Consider the following 18,670-nt stretch of genomic DNA (forward strand, 5'->3'; position numbering starts at 1 on the left):
AAAAATTTTTTTAAAAATTCGTAATTGTGACAAAAAAGGACATAATTCCAACAAAGCCCCCCCCCAAAAAAAAAAAACCAAACAAACCAACACAAAACCAACAAAACAAAACAAGAAACATTGGTAAAAACCAGAAAAGCAATACATGCAAAATATGTATAATATGTGACTGTGATTCTGTAGGCAGGCCTTATGCCATGACTTTTCCAGGAACAAGAGTTGAAATCATATAGGATAAAATGTTCTTAACAGAGCAGAGGTAGAGTGAAGTGTAAGAAGTAACAAAACTTACACATTAATCAGGTGATTCAAATACCAGCATATTTCACTCTTTAAACCACATTTGAACATTAAAATCCTCTGTGCTAGAGAGCAGTTCTATCTCACAGCCCCAGATCGCTTTGTGCAGCAGGCAGGGAAATCCACACACTCAGGAGGTGGCAGGAGGCTCCCAGACCAGTCCTGTCCGTGTGGTGGCAGGTTAGGAATGAGGGTCAGGAGGGACAGAGCAGAGCCTGAGCTGCATTTCCTGCCCTGGGCAGGGGGCTCTGCTGCGGATCTGGAAAACAAAAAACCTCCCAAACAATAATTCCGCTTCACTACAGCAGCAATCTGGCACCGCAGACTGCACCAAAAAAAATTAGCGTGTTCTTGATTGCATTCTTCCATTCCTATCAATTCAAAATCACAAGGGTATATTTTACTGTGTCAACAGTAAATATTTTATTTAAATATTTAAAAAAATCCTAGTAGTTAAACTAATATTGAAAATACACTGAAACCTGGCTCTCCCATTGCCTGTTCCACAAAACTGTTTTCATTTCAGCAGTACAAGCACTGCCAACATTAGGTTCTGAAAGTTTTTAATTACAAATGGCATTTCAAGTACATTTCACAGTTCATGCATTATTAGAGGAGGTTTTGCCAAGTGAATTATTAAATTGCTGTGCTGAACAGAATGCATACACACCTTTTTTCAGTTCATTTTTTCAATATTGCACATTACAATAATGTAAAGTGCACTACAAACTAATTAAAGTAAAAAATTAGTTCTTTCACTGTAACATCTGAATAGCAATAATGTATTTACCATTCACCTAATGTTACAGATACAACTCTTTTAAAGACAAAACAATGCAGAATACCACAGCACCATGGGAGGTTTCCCCTTGAAGCAGCAATGACTTTTTATAAACAGACACAAGGGGTGGCATCAAGCTGCTCAGCTGGGTACCAGGAGCACAGGGCAGCCGGCTGTGCTGGCAAAGCTCGAGCAGGGGCAGCCCCAGCTTTGGAAACAGAGGAAAATGTGCACGAGGAACCAAAAGGACGCAAAATCCTGGGAGGAACGGTGTCAGAAATGATTGCCCAGAACTCAGAGCACTCTGTGCCACACAGACATACTAAGCTAGTAGAATCCAAGTTCTAAGCAAAAGTTCCCAATAACTGTGTGATAAAGCCAGTACTGTTTGTCATAAGTGAAGGCATAAAAGGAAATCCTCTGAGATCCCACTTTGATGTTTTCTAGCTCACTTTTTCAACCATATAAAATCACACAATCTAAATACTCTTCTAGTATCTCACAGAATTTAATTAATCTCTGAATCACTTCTGTCATCTCTCCTTATTTATACTATGGTTTGCAGTTTTCATTTTCTTCTTCAAATTGTTCACAACTGATTCTAAGAATCCCTGGGAAAAAAATTAGGGGGTCTCTTCAAGAAAAATAACTTCACAAGTGAAGATTCTACATGGTAGAAAAAAAAACACAAAAAGAAGAACCACAAAATTCGGCTAGCCATGGAAGCCCACAGCAGAACAGAGCCAGCCTGTTCACAGTGGGATCACAGAAACACAACAGCTGCAGGTCAGGGCTGCATGGTCACAAACAGCACAATGGGATTATGAGACAACTAGAGATTCAAATACTATTTAAAGAATTCAGCATTTAAAAAAATCTCATGCATAAAAAAAGAAAACACACAATGTGTCTCCCCACATTTGTGCCACAGTTCTCCCAGGTTGTTGTACAAAGCAGGTGGGAGATCCCAGTGAGCCAGAGGCACAGAGCACCATTCCATGTTTCCCAGTGGGGCCAGCATGGGCTGCCTGAGCCCAGTGTCAGGCTGTGCACACGATGTGCACAAAAACCATGCAAGTACCAAGCACGTTGCTGTTGGCTGTCAAAGCTCCATGTCGGGCCACTGAAGGTGCCCTTGGAGCACAGGAGCAGCCCGGGCAGAGCCCCCGCAGGCAGGGAGGAGCAGGAGAGGAGCTCTGGCAAGGATGGGCGCTGTGCTGTGCGGGACCAGCGTGGGCTGCCTGCCCACAGCCCTGCTCAGTCACTCAGCTGCTCACACTGCGCTCGGGAGAGCTGGCAGCCCCAAAGCACACCGAGGAATGGGCATGTTCACATAACCACGCTGATCCCCTGCCCAAACCAGCTCCAGCCTCTCCTCTCCTTCCTTTCCCTGCGTCACCACCTTCTCCTCTGCTCAGGGTCTTGCTGAATATAGAATTGAGAGTTATCCCATTTATGGCAAGTCAGAGATACCTCTTGGTTCTTCCAGATGGAAGCCACAAGGCACAGAGAGAGAAAAATGCCTCTCAATTGCAAATTTGGATTTAAACCACGTCAACTATGACATTTTTCCTTCACATTTTTAAAAGAAGGGCTGCAGCCAGAGAATAAGTTGGTGACCGAAGGAATTCTGTTTCTAGAGAAATGGCCACTTTAGAGCTATGCCTCTCTAGTGTGTTCTGAAAAAGAGAAAAAGCAAAGCAGATGTAAAAGGTGATTAAGTCATAAGAAGTCACATGCTGAAGAAACAGCAGGATTGCAACACCAGCCCTTCAGTAGGGATATTGCTCCCAGTCCAGTTCCTAAGGGACACATCATCAAACAAGGAAGATGATTTTGTTTAGATTTGGCAAGCTTTTTATTTCCCCACACAAGATCAATGCTTTTTATCTCCTCTAGAACTGGTCAAACTGAGATCACTACAAGATTAACATGGAAAACTTATTAAAAGGTGACTTGCAATGCCAGCAGTGCAGCCTCTTTACTTGCAAAGCAGTTCAGCCATTCATACTTCAGATGGAAGCAGCACATGCTGATCTGTGTCTCCTGCCTGAGCAACTCCCTGCCATTCTGACATGCACAAAAAAGAAAATACTTTTAAGAAAATGGGAGGGAAACATAGAAGAAAAAAAAGTTAAAGACCCAGCCTCCCATAAAAAAGTAAGGATTCCATCAATTTCTCTCAAGAGTAATAGAAGTTAAACACATAAATCCCACTTGGGTTAATGGGATAATAAATCCCTTGGATTTAAATATTTTACAAACTAAACAGGAACATAGAAGTCTGTGTTACAAAACTAACCAGGTTTTTCAAGTCACCAACTGTATGGAAATGTCTATCCAACAACTACTAAAAAGTAGTGTACTTCTTAGCAGAAAAAAAAAAGTGGTTTTTCAAAGGTACTTGCACTCACCCACAATTTCTCAATACAAACCCCAGTTCACCTGCTCAAACTCTTCCTTGTGTGCCAGGACTAGGAAGAAGGTGAGGGATGGATGTTGAAGCCATTCCCATCTGCAGGACAGAGCTGCTGCAGCTGGTCATGGGCAGAGCGTGACCCTGCCAGGACCTGCCCAGCGCTGCACTCACACCCAGGGTTTGGGCAAACAGGGATCTGCGGGCACTGGGCCTGCTGGCAGCACGTGCCAGGGAACAGCAGCCCCAGGGCTGGGCACACACACCCAGGGTTTGAGCAAACAGGGGATTGGGGGGCACTGGGCCTGCTGGCAGCACGTGCCAGGGAACAGCAGCCCCAGTGCTGGGCACACACACACCCAGGGTTTGGGCAAACAGGGATCTGCGGGCACTGGGCCTGCTGGCAGCACGTGCCAGGGAACAGCAGCCCCAGTGCTGGGCACACACACACCCAGGGTTTGGGCAAACAGGGGATTGGGGGGCACTGGGCCTGCTGGCAGCACGTGCCAGGGAACAGCAGCAGCCCCAGTGCTGGGCACTCACACCCAGGGTTTGGGCAAACAGGGATCTGGGGGGCACTGGGCCTGCTGGCAGCACGTGCCAGGGAACAGCAGCAGCCCCAGTGCTGGGCACACACACACAGAGTTTGGGCAAACAGGGGATTGGGGGGCACTGGGCCTGCTGGCAGCACGTGCCAAGGAGCAGCAGGCCCAGTGCTGGGCACACACACACCCAGGGTTTGGGCAAACAGGGCATTGGGGGGCACTGGGCCTGCTGGCAGCTGATGCCAAGGAGCAGCAGGCCCAGTGCTGGGCACACACACACCCAGGGTTTGGGCAAACAGGGGATTGGGGGGGCACTGGGCCTGCTGGCAGCTGATGCCAAGGTGCAGCAGCCCCAGTGCTGGGCACACACACACAGAGTTTGGGCAAACAGGGGATTGGGGGGCACTGGGCCTGCTGGCAGCACGTGCCAGGGAACAGCAGCCCGCCAGCCCTGGGGAGGGCTCTGTGCACCCCACAGGTTTCACATCTCCAGGCAGGAGTTGCCTCCCAAGGCTTTAGAAGCCACAAGCAAATTGTGTCCCAACAAAGCTGACATTGCCAAGGAAACTGGGATGTATGGGAGACCTGCTACTGATGTGTAATTGTGTTAACTGATAATAATAAAAAAAAGACTTGCACTATTCAAAGCCTCCACACGCTGAAATATAAAATATTAACAGTGTTATTTCTGGAAATACAATAAGAATAGGAAGTGTATGCGTGTATTCCTAAATGGAAAGCTAATGAGATGGATGCCTCAGGGTGTGAATACTAGAGGTTATAAAAGGGAAAAAATTAAAGTGTATATTAAGAACAGTTCCCTGGAGTCTGAAATATTACAGGGCAGGGGGAGTTCATCCAAACAATATGAAAAAGCCATCTTTTTTTAAATTTAGAGAGTCCTTTTTTAAAAGCATGGTACATATCATTTTTCTTTTCTCAGGTGTCAGTAACCTCCTGAACTGCCACAAAGCTTTTAAAAAGCCAGTATGTCAGGGTCTGCAGAAGGAGGTGGGAGAAGCTCAGATTTGCTCAGGGGCTGCACACGAGGTATCCCCAAGGCAGCAAGGGCCGCTGCCGTTGTGTTGGGATGCTGGCGGCAGAGGCGCAGGGATGCGCTGCTGTCTGCGCTCTGTGCTCAGCGCCACTCACAGCACTGCAAACCCAGCAGTGCATGCGTGCCCTGCATGCCCTGCTGTCCCCACCCGGCTCCCTCGCCCCGGGAGCACAGCCCAGCTCTCCTGCCCTGGCAGAGAACTCGTGTTCTGTGTCGCTGGACAGAGCCCTGACACCACACAGGCACAGGGAAGCTCTGGCACCCACATCGTCAACAACAAGCTCGTGTGCTATTAACAGCTGCGGTAGGAAGACTCCAGTAACTTTCAGCTCTAAAAATCTGCCCCTTTCTCCCTAAACTGGGGATTCTTCAAGCCTGAAAACCTCTGAACAGCACCTGGAACCACATCCCGACTCCACAGGGTCCTGAATGACAAACAATAAATGGTAAAAACTAACAATTTCTGCATCTGACTGGCCTGCACAAGACCTACAAGAAGAATTAGAGCAGCATTAGAGCATTTGGCAGTAGGATAATTAAGAAATAATACATTTACAAGTTTGCTAATCTCAGAGGATAATCTCATTCTGGCTGTGGGTAGAAAAACAATGGAGGTTCACATCCCTAATAGATTTTTGACGATCCTTGTGCTCCACAGGCTACCTCTAAGAGGTTAAAAAAATAAATACCAGAAAAGTGGTTAAAAGTAACTGTTTTGATCATTAACAGAATATTGTCTTCAGTTACATAAGTGTTTAAATCTGAAAAAGGGATATGAAAGAAAAGCACTTGAGCACAGCCCTCACTCATGACCTGAGGAGGAACACCAGGTACCAAATTCAGTGAGGAAACTGGTCACAAGGGCTGGGAGCAGGACTGGTAAAACTTGGGATCCGGAACAGGAGCAGTGCCAATTCCCTGGGGCTGACAGCACGTCACATCAGCTTTGCTCAAGGCAGTGCATGAGCAGTTTATTTCTCACAGCTTGTCCTTGTCGTTCCTCTCTTTCCTCATCCAGCATTATTGGGAACACCCTCCTGTTCTTGACAATGGGAATGTCAACATTTTATTAACATGTGTAAGTATTATACAGACTTAAATATTCACACATGCATAACCTTAAGTAGGCTGCATTTCTATTTACAACTACTTATTTAAATTGCTTCCTTTAGATAGAGAATTCTCCCTTCTAGACCCACTGAGTTCTCATATGGATGAGAGTTCCTTTGATCATTAACAACTGCAAAATTTTGGTGCGGCTTTGCTTGCCTGAGGCGCCTCTTTGCTCACTGAAGATCATTCTAGGAAAACACTGTGGGCAAGAGTGTCTGCTTGTCTGGTTATCCATCCTCCAGCAACTTTAGGTATCAGTGGGCAATTTCAGCTAGATTTGAGAGAGAGGCGCTTGTCTCAAACACACCCCAGCTCTCCCCAGCACAGGGGGAGCTGGGCAGCTTACACCAGGCTGAGGCCCTGCGTGCTCCTCTGAGCTGCTCTGAGTTGTTTCAGTCCCTGGTCTCCTCCCACGCAGTGCCCTGAGCCCCTGCTCCCAAAAGCCTCAATTCAAGCCCAGGGATGGGGCACGAAGCTGTGACCGTGTCCGTGGGGGAACGCAAAGGAACACACTCGGAGCTTGGCAAAGTGCCCTCAGCAGCTTTTCAAACAGCCCCAGGAGCGCAGGGCTCTGCGGGCACCCAGTCCTGCCCGGGCAAACACCAGAAACAGTGGGAGGAGATTAACAGGAGACAGATCAGGAGTAACAACAGCATGTGATGGGGCACAGGTACAGCAAAACAGGGGGGAAGGACTGCTGGAAGGGCAAGCAAGGCAAACGTGCAGGGACAGCCTCTGCAGGTGCTTCACATGTACTGTGCACAAGCTTGGTCTGACCCAAAAGACACAACGGGTCAGTGCTGTGCTGACCTCAGACTATTAAATACAGGTCTATTAGGTCGGGATTGAAAACTTTAATTAGAGTCAGAGCTGGCTCATCTTTGAGTGTTAGAGTCTTAGACACTTGCTCACGTTCATTTTGGAGAAACACTCTAGCATCCTGTAGCTCTTCAGTTCACCACAAACATGAGTAGCTATATTTAAAATTTAGGTTATTATAACTTCCTTGTATTTTTTATGTCCAACAAATGAATGGGTCAACTCAGTGGTGAACAGACAACACTTCTGAAAAAGAAAACCATTCTTTTAAGTGCCTTACTATTCAAATATTTATTCTTTTAAAAAGTTTCCTTCAAAATGACTGGTTTGAAGTCAAAGCACTGGATCTGATACCTCTGGAATTTTTTAACATTCAGTTGCAATACTTCAATGTTGATCTGCTCTGATAGTCACAGCATTTAAACCAGTGACTTGACTACATGCTGAATAGGGAATTTTTTTTTTCCCCTAAGTTTACTGTCACATCCATTCTTACAATACAGGAAGGAAGAAGGAAAGCAATTTGCAAAATGTTTTATACGATTTGCAATAGCCCTGTTAATGCCACCTAATGCTTTTCTTTTTGAAATTATTTTATCATAGTTTCTGCCAGGATAAAAAAATACAAGAGCTGCTCTCCCAAACTACACAATGTGCTGCAAGAGATTTTAGCATTGGAGTGGGGATTAATCCTGGAGCACAAAACGAGGGAAAGAAGAGATTTAAAGGCAAGCAGGCACACAAGATTTGCGCTGAGGAAGAAAAAGCATCCCCTAAGCAGCACACACAGGGGATCCAACTGCCCTAAGGTCTGCTGCTGTGGGTCTTCCCTCTAGCCTTCTTTTAAAACCATTTTCTATGAAGATGGAAAGTATCAGATTACAAATATTTTAAGATAGAGTCAGTAGAAAAATAATGTTTGGAATGCATGCAGACACCTCAACTGAATTTGTGTTGTAGTACAGCAAGTTCTTCAAACCCCAGCTGTGAGGCAGCACCTCCTAACCTCTGGAAAGATCACTCCTCACTTCGTGCCTTACCTGCCTTGCAACGTGTAAAAATTTGCCTCTCTGTGTTGTTTAGGAAAAGGAATTTTACAGAGACTGAATTTGTTTTACACAGTGTCTGCTCCAGAAGCCTGGGGGGATCAGATCCCCACAGCTCAAAGCACACCAGATCTGAGTGGCTCTTGATCGCTCAAAGTGTGACCCCTCAGGTTTTGCTTTATTTTCCCATGAAAAACAAAGCCATGTACCAGGCACATTTACTCTTTAGGAATATACAGTGTAATCTCCCCAGCATTGTCCATTTCACGTTTTATTTCCTTCAGATGGCTACCATATGGCCCTCGTGATTTATTTCACCTGAGCTTCTTCAGTTGTTCCAAATTCCCTCCTTCGGGTCTATGATTTCTGTTAGGACACACATTGATCTTCCGTGAGATGGAACATGGAAGAAAAATTTCAAAGTCCTTTCCCCAAGCAAAAACTGCTATAAATATTAATTTAACTTCTCTGCTGCTTTATTTTTTAATTATCCCTCCGTGTCAGTCACAAGGCCTGGAGTCTCACCAATGGTATAGGTGCTTCTAGTGCATTTAAAACAGCTTTAAATCATGTATTCTTTAGTCAGTCTGCTGCCCCTTTGGTTTGTTGTTGCCAGAGGAAGGGAACTGTGTAAAAGCTGGGTGGTATTGTGTGGTTATTGCAGTAACCAAAGCAGTGCACAGCCTGTCAGATAGTGCATCTCTTTCTGTGTGTGTGCCATCGTTCCTTTCACAGATGGGGCCAGCAGAAAAGCTGTGGCTCTCTGCAAGCTGCTGCTGTACTGGAGGAGGCTTCTGTCCCTCTCAGTCACACAGAGCCTCCTCTCGAGCACACCCAGGGTTTGCTGACAGGTAAATCATTATTACAGCACCTGCATTGCCCCTCTGGCAGGGGAGACAGGGAATATTTCCTGATGTGAAACTGCCTGAAGCACCAAATGCCAACCAATGGTCAAAAAGAAAAGGCAGAAGAACAGCCCTAATCCCTGATTTCCAGTTCCACACTCTTTCCCTCAGAGACAGACTCGCTTTTTACCCATCTTATGGATCTCTCTCAGGATGGGTTTTACCTGTGTGAATTGGTGCTGGACTGAGTTCCCTTTTACCAGCAGCTGCTTTCCATGTCCAGCACTCTGTAGTTGTAAAGCTCAGAAGTGAAGAGACAAGTCTGTAACATGAACTATAACTGGGCAAACTATGAGCTTTCAAATGCATATCCTCATCAAACCAAAACAGAGGCCGTGGATACACTGAGAATCATTTCTCTGAAAATGAGTGAGCTCTGTGCCCAAGCTCAGCTTCCGCCCTGCAGCCCTTTCATTGTGGAGCTGATCAAAACAAGGTCACAATGATATCCTCCTCTAATGAAAGAAATGTTCCTTTTCCATTCCTCTTCTCTGCGAAACAGGTGAGTTGGTTTTGTTCAAACGTTCAACATTTTAAGGAAGATCCCTTTGAATTCACCCTTGAAAAGTGTAGGCCTAATAAGTTTAAGTTTCAAACAGTTCCTGGAAACAGGAGGTCAGAATCCAAAAATCTTTCAGACAATGTCAGTGCACCTGTGAGAATCTTACACAGAGACAACAAAGTACTCCAAAACCAGCCTGTTACTTCTTGTGTGGAAGAAAAGTAAAAGAAACAAAGGGGGAAAAGTGGCTCAAATTCACAGTTCTGGAATAATTGGCCCTTCCATCTCTGGTTGTGCAGGTAAGAGACACAGAGCACTCCAGAAAGGAAGGCCTGGGTAAAGAATCACCAAACATCCCCTCAGCTCCAGAGAGCCACCCCCTCCTGCCCCTGGCTCAAGGCAGGGCTGACACAGGAGTCAGAGCAGGGTACTCCCCACTTAGTCATGCCCAGACAGTTTCTAACCCCAAAGAGTTTAGATTCAAAGCTTCCTACGCCAGACAGCTCCAGAACACAAGACAGAAGGGCTTTTGTGTTATTGCTAACTAAAAACTAGCATCAACATCAAAATCCTGCCTCACAGAACAGGTTTTACCATGCTTTCCTTCTCGTAGGAAACCTGAATCAAGTGTTTAGTATTTCACTGAAAAGTGAGGGCACAGCAGAGAGAATATTGGTAAAGTGAGAATAACACATCATGCATGCTCTCAGATGTTCATTTCTGTGCGAGTCAAAAATCACAGAGAGCAGTTTAAACAAATCTTAACATGCCTCATGCCCAGAAATGGGATTCCTCCTACAAACACCTTAGGCATAAATATCACAACATCTTCCTCTTGTGTCCAGTCTCCTCCCACTGTACTCTATTCACTTACCAAAACCACACAGGTATTTTTATCTTTTTCACCTCTTACCACATTAAATCAGAATATCATGAACCTTCTATAACAAGGCCAAACAAGTTATGGGATCCATTGTTTCATGTCTTAAAAAGCATTCTTAAAAAAGCCCAGAAAGACAGACAGATACCCATTATTTACCTGAAAACAGATTTGTGCTAATGTAAAAAACTTCATTTTGAATGCATCTGTTGGGTACAGATTTGGTGATGGATTTATTACCAAACGTACCTTTGCTTTCAGATCAGCACAGATGTCCAGCTGCTTTTGCCTGGAGTCAGCCAGCAGCAGCTGTGCCTCGTGAGCAGCAGCAGCCTCAGCAGCAGCAGCCAGGGCCCTGAGGACAAAGGCTCTCCTGAGCTGAGCCCAGGCTGACAGCAGGGCTCTGCGCTGGCTCCTGATGGAGAGGTAGTGATCCCGAGCCTTCTCGTGAGCTACCTGAAAGGATTAAAAGCTATTTGTTAATAAAATTGTAATTCTAGACATTCTTGCAAACCTGGCTGTAACTGATTTAGGTCTTGTATCCCCAGTATTCCCACGGAATCCAGGGCACTGTGCCAGGTGCCAGGGATGTCACCATGTCCTGCTGTCCTGGGCAGTGACACCCTCCAGCACCACAGCATCCCCCTGGCCCCCTGCTCTCTGTTCAGCTGCTCTTTTGCAAGGGGAATAAATGAAATGCAATGGTCCCTCCCTGCCCTGAAGGACATAACATATAAGCAGGTCCTTCAATATTTCTCCAGAGATATTGAGCACTTCCAGCAAGATGAGGCTTTTCCTATCAAATTCTGATCTGCAGAGAAACAGGACACAATAACAGCCATTGTACAAAAGCAGTGCAGGGGGGAATCAGCTTCACTTCTTTCCTAGCAGGAAGTTTGGAAATAAAAGCTTAGTTGGCTAAGCAGCACAGTGCCACCACCAGTGTCACCACCTAGCAAAAACTGCAGTGTTTAATCCAAAATCCACTTGCTTTGGCCTAATTCAGTGAGGTTCATGGGGATATTCAAGGTTCAAGGCCTTGATGGAAGCAGTACCAAGTAAGGCTGATAGAATGAGGCAGCAGAGTCTTGAACCTGTCTTATATCCCCAAAATATATAGAGATGAGTGAGATTCTAGAGATGGCTGGCTCTCTCAGGTGCCAAGGGGACCATTCCAGATGCTAATTCCAGGCTCTGGCGGGGAGCAGAGGATGCTGACTCACTCACTCACAGACATTCCTGTCAGCTCCTGGCTGGCTGAAGCTGCTCCTCGAGCTTCCCAGGGCCGCAGCTCAGCGCTGTGCCCCAGCAGCCCCCACACCTCAGGCTCCTGCAGCCAAGACCCTCCTGAGCAGGGCAGGGCTGGAGTCTGCGCCTCCAAACACAGAGCTCTGCCAGGACCAGCTCTGAGTGCCCTGAGCACTCTGCATGGGGGAAGGAGGCGAGGAAGGCTCCAGGCTGCTGTTCCAGTGTGGCACAAACACCTTCTAAGAACAGTGGTTTAACATTTTCCATAGTCATCATGCTGATACACACACCAAAGACATCAGCTCAATGAAGAATTATGTTTTTAAATTTTAGATGAACCTTCCGAGGTGTAGGGAGACCCTTTAATGGTGTCTGTGCTTACAACATACCTGCATTGTCCAAAGCACACAACTATTCAGCCCTATTCAGGCCAGGGCAAAATGTCTGAAATCCACAAGAACTTTATTTTTAGTCAAACTCTGGCTAATTAGCAGTATCACTTCACTGTCATTCCTTTGCACTAGACATCCCTCAAACACAGGGAAGTAGAAGGTCTAAAAATACAGACAGAGATAAGAAAAGCCTCCTACTTTCCTTATGACATCCTGAAGTGTTCTGGCCTCGAAATGGGTTTCTCAATTAGTGGCTATGTGCTTATTCACTGTGGAGTGCAAGAGGAATCAGCAATCAATTTGAAAGCCTTATGTATATAAAAATAGCCTCTCCCTTAGAGTGGGAGATAACTTTCTACTCTTCCTGCTATATATGTGCCACAGAACAATTAAAATAACTATTCCAAGATAGTGCAACAAAGCTTTACATCCTCACAAAAAATAAAAACACCAAGAGAAGCAGAGTGGCATAACACAGCTATAAAACTGTACAGCAGAAACAATGCTAACAAATTATTTTTGTGAGTTTGGCTGTAAGACTATGTGGAACTAAAAAATCTGCCCAGGAGTTGTTTTGAAGAGATAAGTTTTAAAATTCCTGCATTTTAAAACCAGGGATGTTTCTTGTTTACTGTGCACCACAAAATTTATAATTAAGAAATTTTAACATGAAAAAATTTCAATAAACATACATTCTTTAATACAACCATTCACTACATAGTTTAAGAATGTGCATATTTGAATGAATAGGTAAGCCAGCACTGACCAGCTCCTGCCTGGATTTGTGGGGAAGGTGCCTCTGCAGCATATCCAGGTACAAAGTCCTCCTCCTCTGCAGATCGCTTGGGTACTGATTGATAACAGTCTGGAAAACCCACTGATCTTCTTCCTTCCAGTCACTGTTCCTACAGAATACAAAACAATGCATCCCAGTCTAAATTAACTGCTGAAAAGGAGGAGTTTGGTTCTGGAGAGCCCAGCCCCGAGCGGGCTCACAGTCCTGGTGCTGTAAACTGGAGCTGGGTTAGAGGTGAATAAACGGGATTAATGAAATAAAGCAAACATGCATTGCTTTGCTGATATGACACCGTGTCATCATTTGAGTGAATTGCTCTGTTTCTAATCTGGCTTTTTACTGGGGAATGTCACTGTGTTTCTCAAACAGGCCACATAATTGGATAATCAGTGACCCCACAGGGAAAATACAGCGTAAAAAGAACAAGATGATCAGACTCCACCACTGAGCACTAAATAAATGATCAAAAGGGAATGGATGAAGTGACAATCCTTGCACACAGCTAAATGAGGATCTAGTTTACCAAACTCCAAACAGCCATAAATTCATCAGCAAGGCAAAAGAGTCACCATTTTTAGAGTAGGATCTGTAGTAATCAGCTTGCATGCCTCTGTCTCAGAAAATGAGGGGAGCAAAAAGTAACATCCATCTGAAAGAATACCACAGGCTGGGATGTAGATTTTTAGCCTCAATCTGAACTCTTGGCCCTGAAAGGATTAATGTCAGGCTGTCATTGTCAGCATTAACATCCAAGCAGCAACACTGAGTCAGACCAAAAGGTCTCTCTAGCCCAGTGACCTGGTTTCAGAAGTGACTAAGAGCCCAGGGATAATTAAAAGGCAATCTTGAGACTCTACCCACCCCCCAAATTCCTGCTGCCTCCAGCTGCTGCAGTTCCTGGGCTCCCAGGCCAGCAGCCCTGTCTCAATGTTCCATAGCACTGCATGCAGCGAGGCGTTGGAACAGCCTTATCTTTATGCAGGCTGAAAGAACAGGTGCTTCAAAAAGGGGATTTTTGTGAGAAACCTCACAGGTAATTAACATTAAGCTAGACACCATGATCTACCACTAAATAAATCAGCAATCCTCCCCTGTGAGTCCTGACACACCTCAGTATGAGGTGACACACCTCAGTACGGTGGCACCTGAACGTGCCACTTCAGCGGCAGCAGGGAGACAGTTCCAAGAGCTGAGATTCGGCTCTGTAACGTTTCACTCTGGATATTTCTGCCCATGTGGGCTGGTGAACAGACAGATCTGCCTGCAGAGAGGAGGAGTGAGGCAGGGTGGGATCCCTCACTGAGAGCAGGGAGCAGCCCCAGCCCCCGGGCAGCTCCTCCCCGCCACAGCTGCACTGCTCCTGCCACGCTGCATCGCTGCCAGCTCCTGCTCGTCTATATTCCTCTAATGCCAGCCAGCCAAACCTCTGCGCTGCTCACCACAGGGACAAGGCTTTCTGGGAGATCCTTTGGGGAGCAATCAGCTGGAGAGAGAGCTACAAGTGGTTTATTGTAAGTAGGGACAAACTGACTGCCAATGCCTCGGTTTGTCAGCTGTGCCAGAATTTGTCAGCTGTGCTGAGATTTTGTCAGCTGCTTGTAGAAAAATAGTGAAAAAAAAAAACCCCAACCAAAAAACCCAAAACAGCATGACCCAGCCCAGCATATTCATAGCCACCAAACACACGGAGAATTTCAACATTTCCTGCTGAATGAATCTGAGATGTCACCTCACTTACACTTCTGTAAAATTCCAGAAAGGAATATCTCATCTAAAACAAGTCTGAAAAGTGCCAACACATTTGACATGAATATTTAAGGTATTATCAAGTTTCTGCACTGTCAAGATATTGACAAACATTTGCCAGGCCGAATGCCTGACCCAAATTTTAAACGTAGAGCTTGGTTTTCTTGTATGCAGCATTGTAGCAGAGCACAGCACAATCTCTGTTTGTTTCGGAGCTGAAACACAGCAATTGTCTCACCCGCACAGCCCGAGGCAGCTGCTTCCTTTGGAACAGATTTAGCCAGCACTAATCCCTGGCTTTGCACGCTCCGAGGAATACAAACGGCTCCAGGGGAGCTCCCTCTCCCCGCTGCAACCCCGCACATCCCGCGCTGCGGCACCGGCACCGGGGAGCGGCACCGCGGCCATCGGCGGGCACACACACACAGGGCCACCGCGACAGAGTGCCACCATGCCACCGCGACAGAGTGCCACCATGCCACCACACAGTGCCACCATGCCACCACACAGAGTGCCACAATGCCACCACACACAGAGCCACCACACAGAGTGCCACCATGCCACCACACAGTGCCACCATGCCACCACACACAGGGCCACCGCGACAGAGTGCCACAATGCCACCGCGACAGAGTGCCACCATGCCACCACACAGTGCCACCATGCCACCACACAGAGTGCCACAATGCCACCACACACAGAGCCACCACACAGAGTGCCACCATGCCACCACACAGTGCCACCATGCCACCACACACAGGGCCACCGCGACAGAGTGCCACAATGCCACCGCGACAGAGTGCCACCATGCCACCACACAGTGCCACCATGCCACCACACAGAGTGCCACCATGCCACCACACAGAGTGCCACCGCGACAGAGCGCCACCATGCCACCACACACAGGGCCACCATGCCACCACACAGTGCCACCACACACAGGGCCACCGCGACAGAGTGCCACCATGCCACCACACAGTGCCACCATGCCACCACACAGTGCCACCATGCCACAGCGCCACTGCATCATCAGATACGCAGTGCCACCATGCCACCAGACACACACAGTGCCACCCTGACACCACACATACACAGTGCCACCGTGACACTACACACACAGTGCCGCCGTGCCAGAGTGCCACAATGCCACCACACAGAGCGCCACCGTGGCGCCAGGTGAGAAGCCCAGCCCCTGCTGTCACTGAAGGCGCTGCCCATTGCGGCACAAACAGCCCGCAGGGGCCTGGAAGAGGAATCCACCCTGAATCTGCTCCGCTCTGTCCTGCTGTCCCATTCCTTTGAAAGGATGCTGCACAGGATGCAGTGCTGAGCCTGCAATGCTCCATTCATCCTTCAGTCATTTAAATAATTCAGACACCCTTGGAAATTGTGGAAAAAATATAATAGTGCTTAAAGAATCATTCTAACATGCATCAGTCCAAGCTCACAACTTGTGGGATAGCTCACGACCTGGGTATTTCCCAAGCACAAACATTTGTGTTTCAGCAACATAAAAAAAATTAAATTAGATTATAAAATATTGTAATCTTGTATAAAGCTTGAAATCAAACCCAAGCTCTTCTTCCATTTCTAAAAGCAATGACTACTGCAATGTGCATTCTAGTGTGAATGAAAATCACACAGAATAGACCAGACCAGAACATTATCTTATTCCAAAATTTCTGGTTTGAACATTTTATGTACATTTTCCAAATTCTCTGTTCCAGACAGTCTGAAGTGCTAAAAAAAGGGGATGTGCAATGCTAGAGTAGTATTAACTGAAGGTTTCTTTACTGTACAATCAACATATGATGGCAGAGGAAGTGAAGTGGTTAAGTGACCCAGCTATTGTGTTATCATAGAATCATGTGCTACTGAGCAACTTCTCAAATGACAAAAATAAGAAAGGAATGCATTGCAGGAGGATGTGTGGCCTCTCTGGGTGCAGTGGCAGGAGCTGCAAAGGCTTTCCTAAGGCTGAATTAACCACAAGAGCACAGGGGTACCCACCAAGGTCGAGGGGCTGTCACTCCAATATCTGCGCCAGTTGGATCACAGTTAGCATGATGAATTATACAATACCTCAATCACAAGGCTGCATCTTTGCAAACTCATAGGACATCTCCATGCAAATTAGCCAATATAAATGTAAGAAGCCAGTTGAGTTTTACAAATTCATACCTTGGAAGCAAGCAATGCTATAAGAACAAAGTCTTTCTTGTTTTAAAATTGAAAACTAATTTTTACTCGTGTTGTGAATAAAATCACTTGAACATAAATGAGCAACACATTAAAAATCTGGAGACCAGAAGGCAAACAAAAGTCCAAGGTCTAGTTTTAAATCAAATGCCTGATTGATGATTGCTGGTGGTTCGTTTATGATTCCCTCCATTTCCAGTTCCCAGGGCTGGCCCAAGCTGGGGCTGTGTCCCTGCAGCCTCTCACAGATTCCTGCCCGTCCCCCAGCCCCATCCACTGCATTTCTCCCCTCTAGGGATCACACTCCCTCCTTCCAAGTGCCTCTGCACATGTGCTCAGGCTACCACTGATTTTCTTTCATCGCAGATATGGTATTTTATCTTTAAATCCTGATATTATTTAATTATTGGTGCAAAATTAACTGACTCCAGACCTAAACTCACACCTGGCCTATGATCACTGAAAATACTATGGCAGATATTTCAACCATTTTCAGAAATTCTGTTGTCTATATCCACATCTGTCTATTGTTCAGTAGCACACATGCTGTGAGAGTCAAGGATTTTAATTTATGAATTTTCACCAAAGTTGTGTTCATCATGAACTTTGACACAAATTTGATTAAAACTGTGAGAAAGACTTTGTACATATTTACTGATTTAGCATTTGCCACAGATTTTCTTATTGAGGTTGTTAGAACTTCTTCTGTAAGAGAAACTATAACAAAATATCAGAGAGAACAGCAAAAGAACTGCCTAAATTTGCCATTTGTGGCTCCATAAATCAAAACAATTTTCAATAAGCATCATGTGCTAACTGCTAGGATGCTCCAGTAATAACATGTATGTTTCAGGTACCACAAGAACACAGAATATTTGTACAATCTGTACAAAAGATAAGTAGATCATACCATCCCTTTCTATGGCAGCCAGCATCTTCAGCCTGTTTCAGCACCCCAGACCCATTCAGCAGCAGGGACAGAACAAACACTGCACTGTATGTGTACACAGAAAACCGATTTGGAAGCAACAGGAGATTGTTCTACCAAAGAAATTCAGGGACCTTCCTGTTCCCCCCGGTTTCTCCTGCCCAGAATTCAAACCACTCCACTGGCCGACCCCCTCTTAGTCATTTGACAGCCTGAAGCCATCCAGAGGAATATCAGGGATGGCAAAAACAAAGGCCACACAATGCCTGCAACTCAGGACCTGCTGGCTCTAGACAGCCTCAGCAGGAAGACTAAGCTTTATATTATTAATACACAGGTTTATTACACTTCTAGATCATTATGAAGACTGCTCTTTCAATAAACACTTCCATTTACAGAAAAATCTCTCCTCCTTTTGGTTATCTGAATCAGAGCTATATACATATTTTGTATTTCTTTGTGATGACAATTAATGCAGAGATCCAAAATTTGTGATAACATTGGACCTTTTTATCTGCTTGATAGATAAAAGCCCTGGAGGTGTGTCTTGGAAAAAGACTGTACTTCTCTGTCATAATCTTGCTAGTGTAATTACCATAGAGAAGGAGCAATTTCCATTCCTGTAAGAGCATATGCAAAGGACATTTGACGCACACCAGATTGTTGGTCCCTTAATCCACCAAACACATTGTTTGTTATTTCAGCTGATCACCCTTGCAAGGCCTGCAAGCTTCACTGCAGCTGTGAGAGCACCGAGTGCCCAAGCCCAGGGCTGGGCAGTGCCTGCCCTGCTTGCACAGAGCAGAGCCACACTGAATGGGACAGCCACCCAGAGCACAGCCCAGGTGTGGCAGTACCTGCACAGAGCCATCCACAGCACCCAGAGCACAGCCCAGGTGTGGCAGTACCTGCACAGAGCCATCCACAGCACCCAGAGCACAGCCCAGGCACGCAGCCCATCCCTGCACAGGTGTGGCAGTACCTGCACAGAGCACAG

The 18,670-nt window shown here is 46.0% G+C and overlaps 1 protein-coding gene across 2 annotated transcripts in view; it reads right to left on the minus strand.

Annotated features, from left to right (window-relative positions):
- The window catches only part of CCDC148 (coiled-coil domain containing 148), a 37,689-nt gene that overhangs the window by 11,811 nt on the left and 7,208 nt on the right, over window positions 1-18,670 (minus strand). For both annotated transcript variants that reach the window (XM_058028375.1, XM_058028376.1), the window contains 2 exons: window positions 12,771-12,909; window positions 10,614-10,820 (listed from right to left, as the gene is read on the minus strand). In XM_058028375.1, the coding sequence (XP_057884358.1) occupies window positions 10,614-10,820; window positions 12,771-12,909 (346 nt within the window). The remainder of the gene's footprint in view (window positions 1-10,613; window positions 10,821-12,770; window positions 12,910-18,670) is intronic.

Source organism: Melospiza georgiana, chromosome 7 (genome assembly GCF_028018845.1).
Source record: "Melospiza georgiana isolate bMelGeo1 chromosome 7, bMelGeo1.pri, whole genome shotgun sequence".
Lineage (NCBI taxonomy): Eukaryota > Metazoa > Chordata > Aves > Passeriformes > Passerellidae > Melospiza > Melospiza georgiana.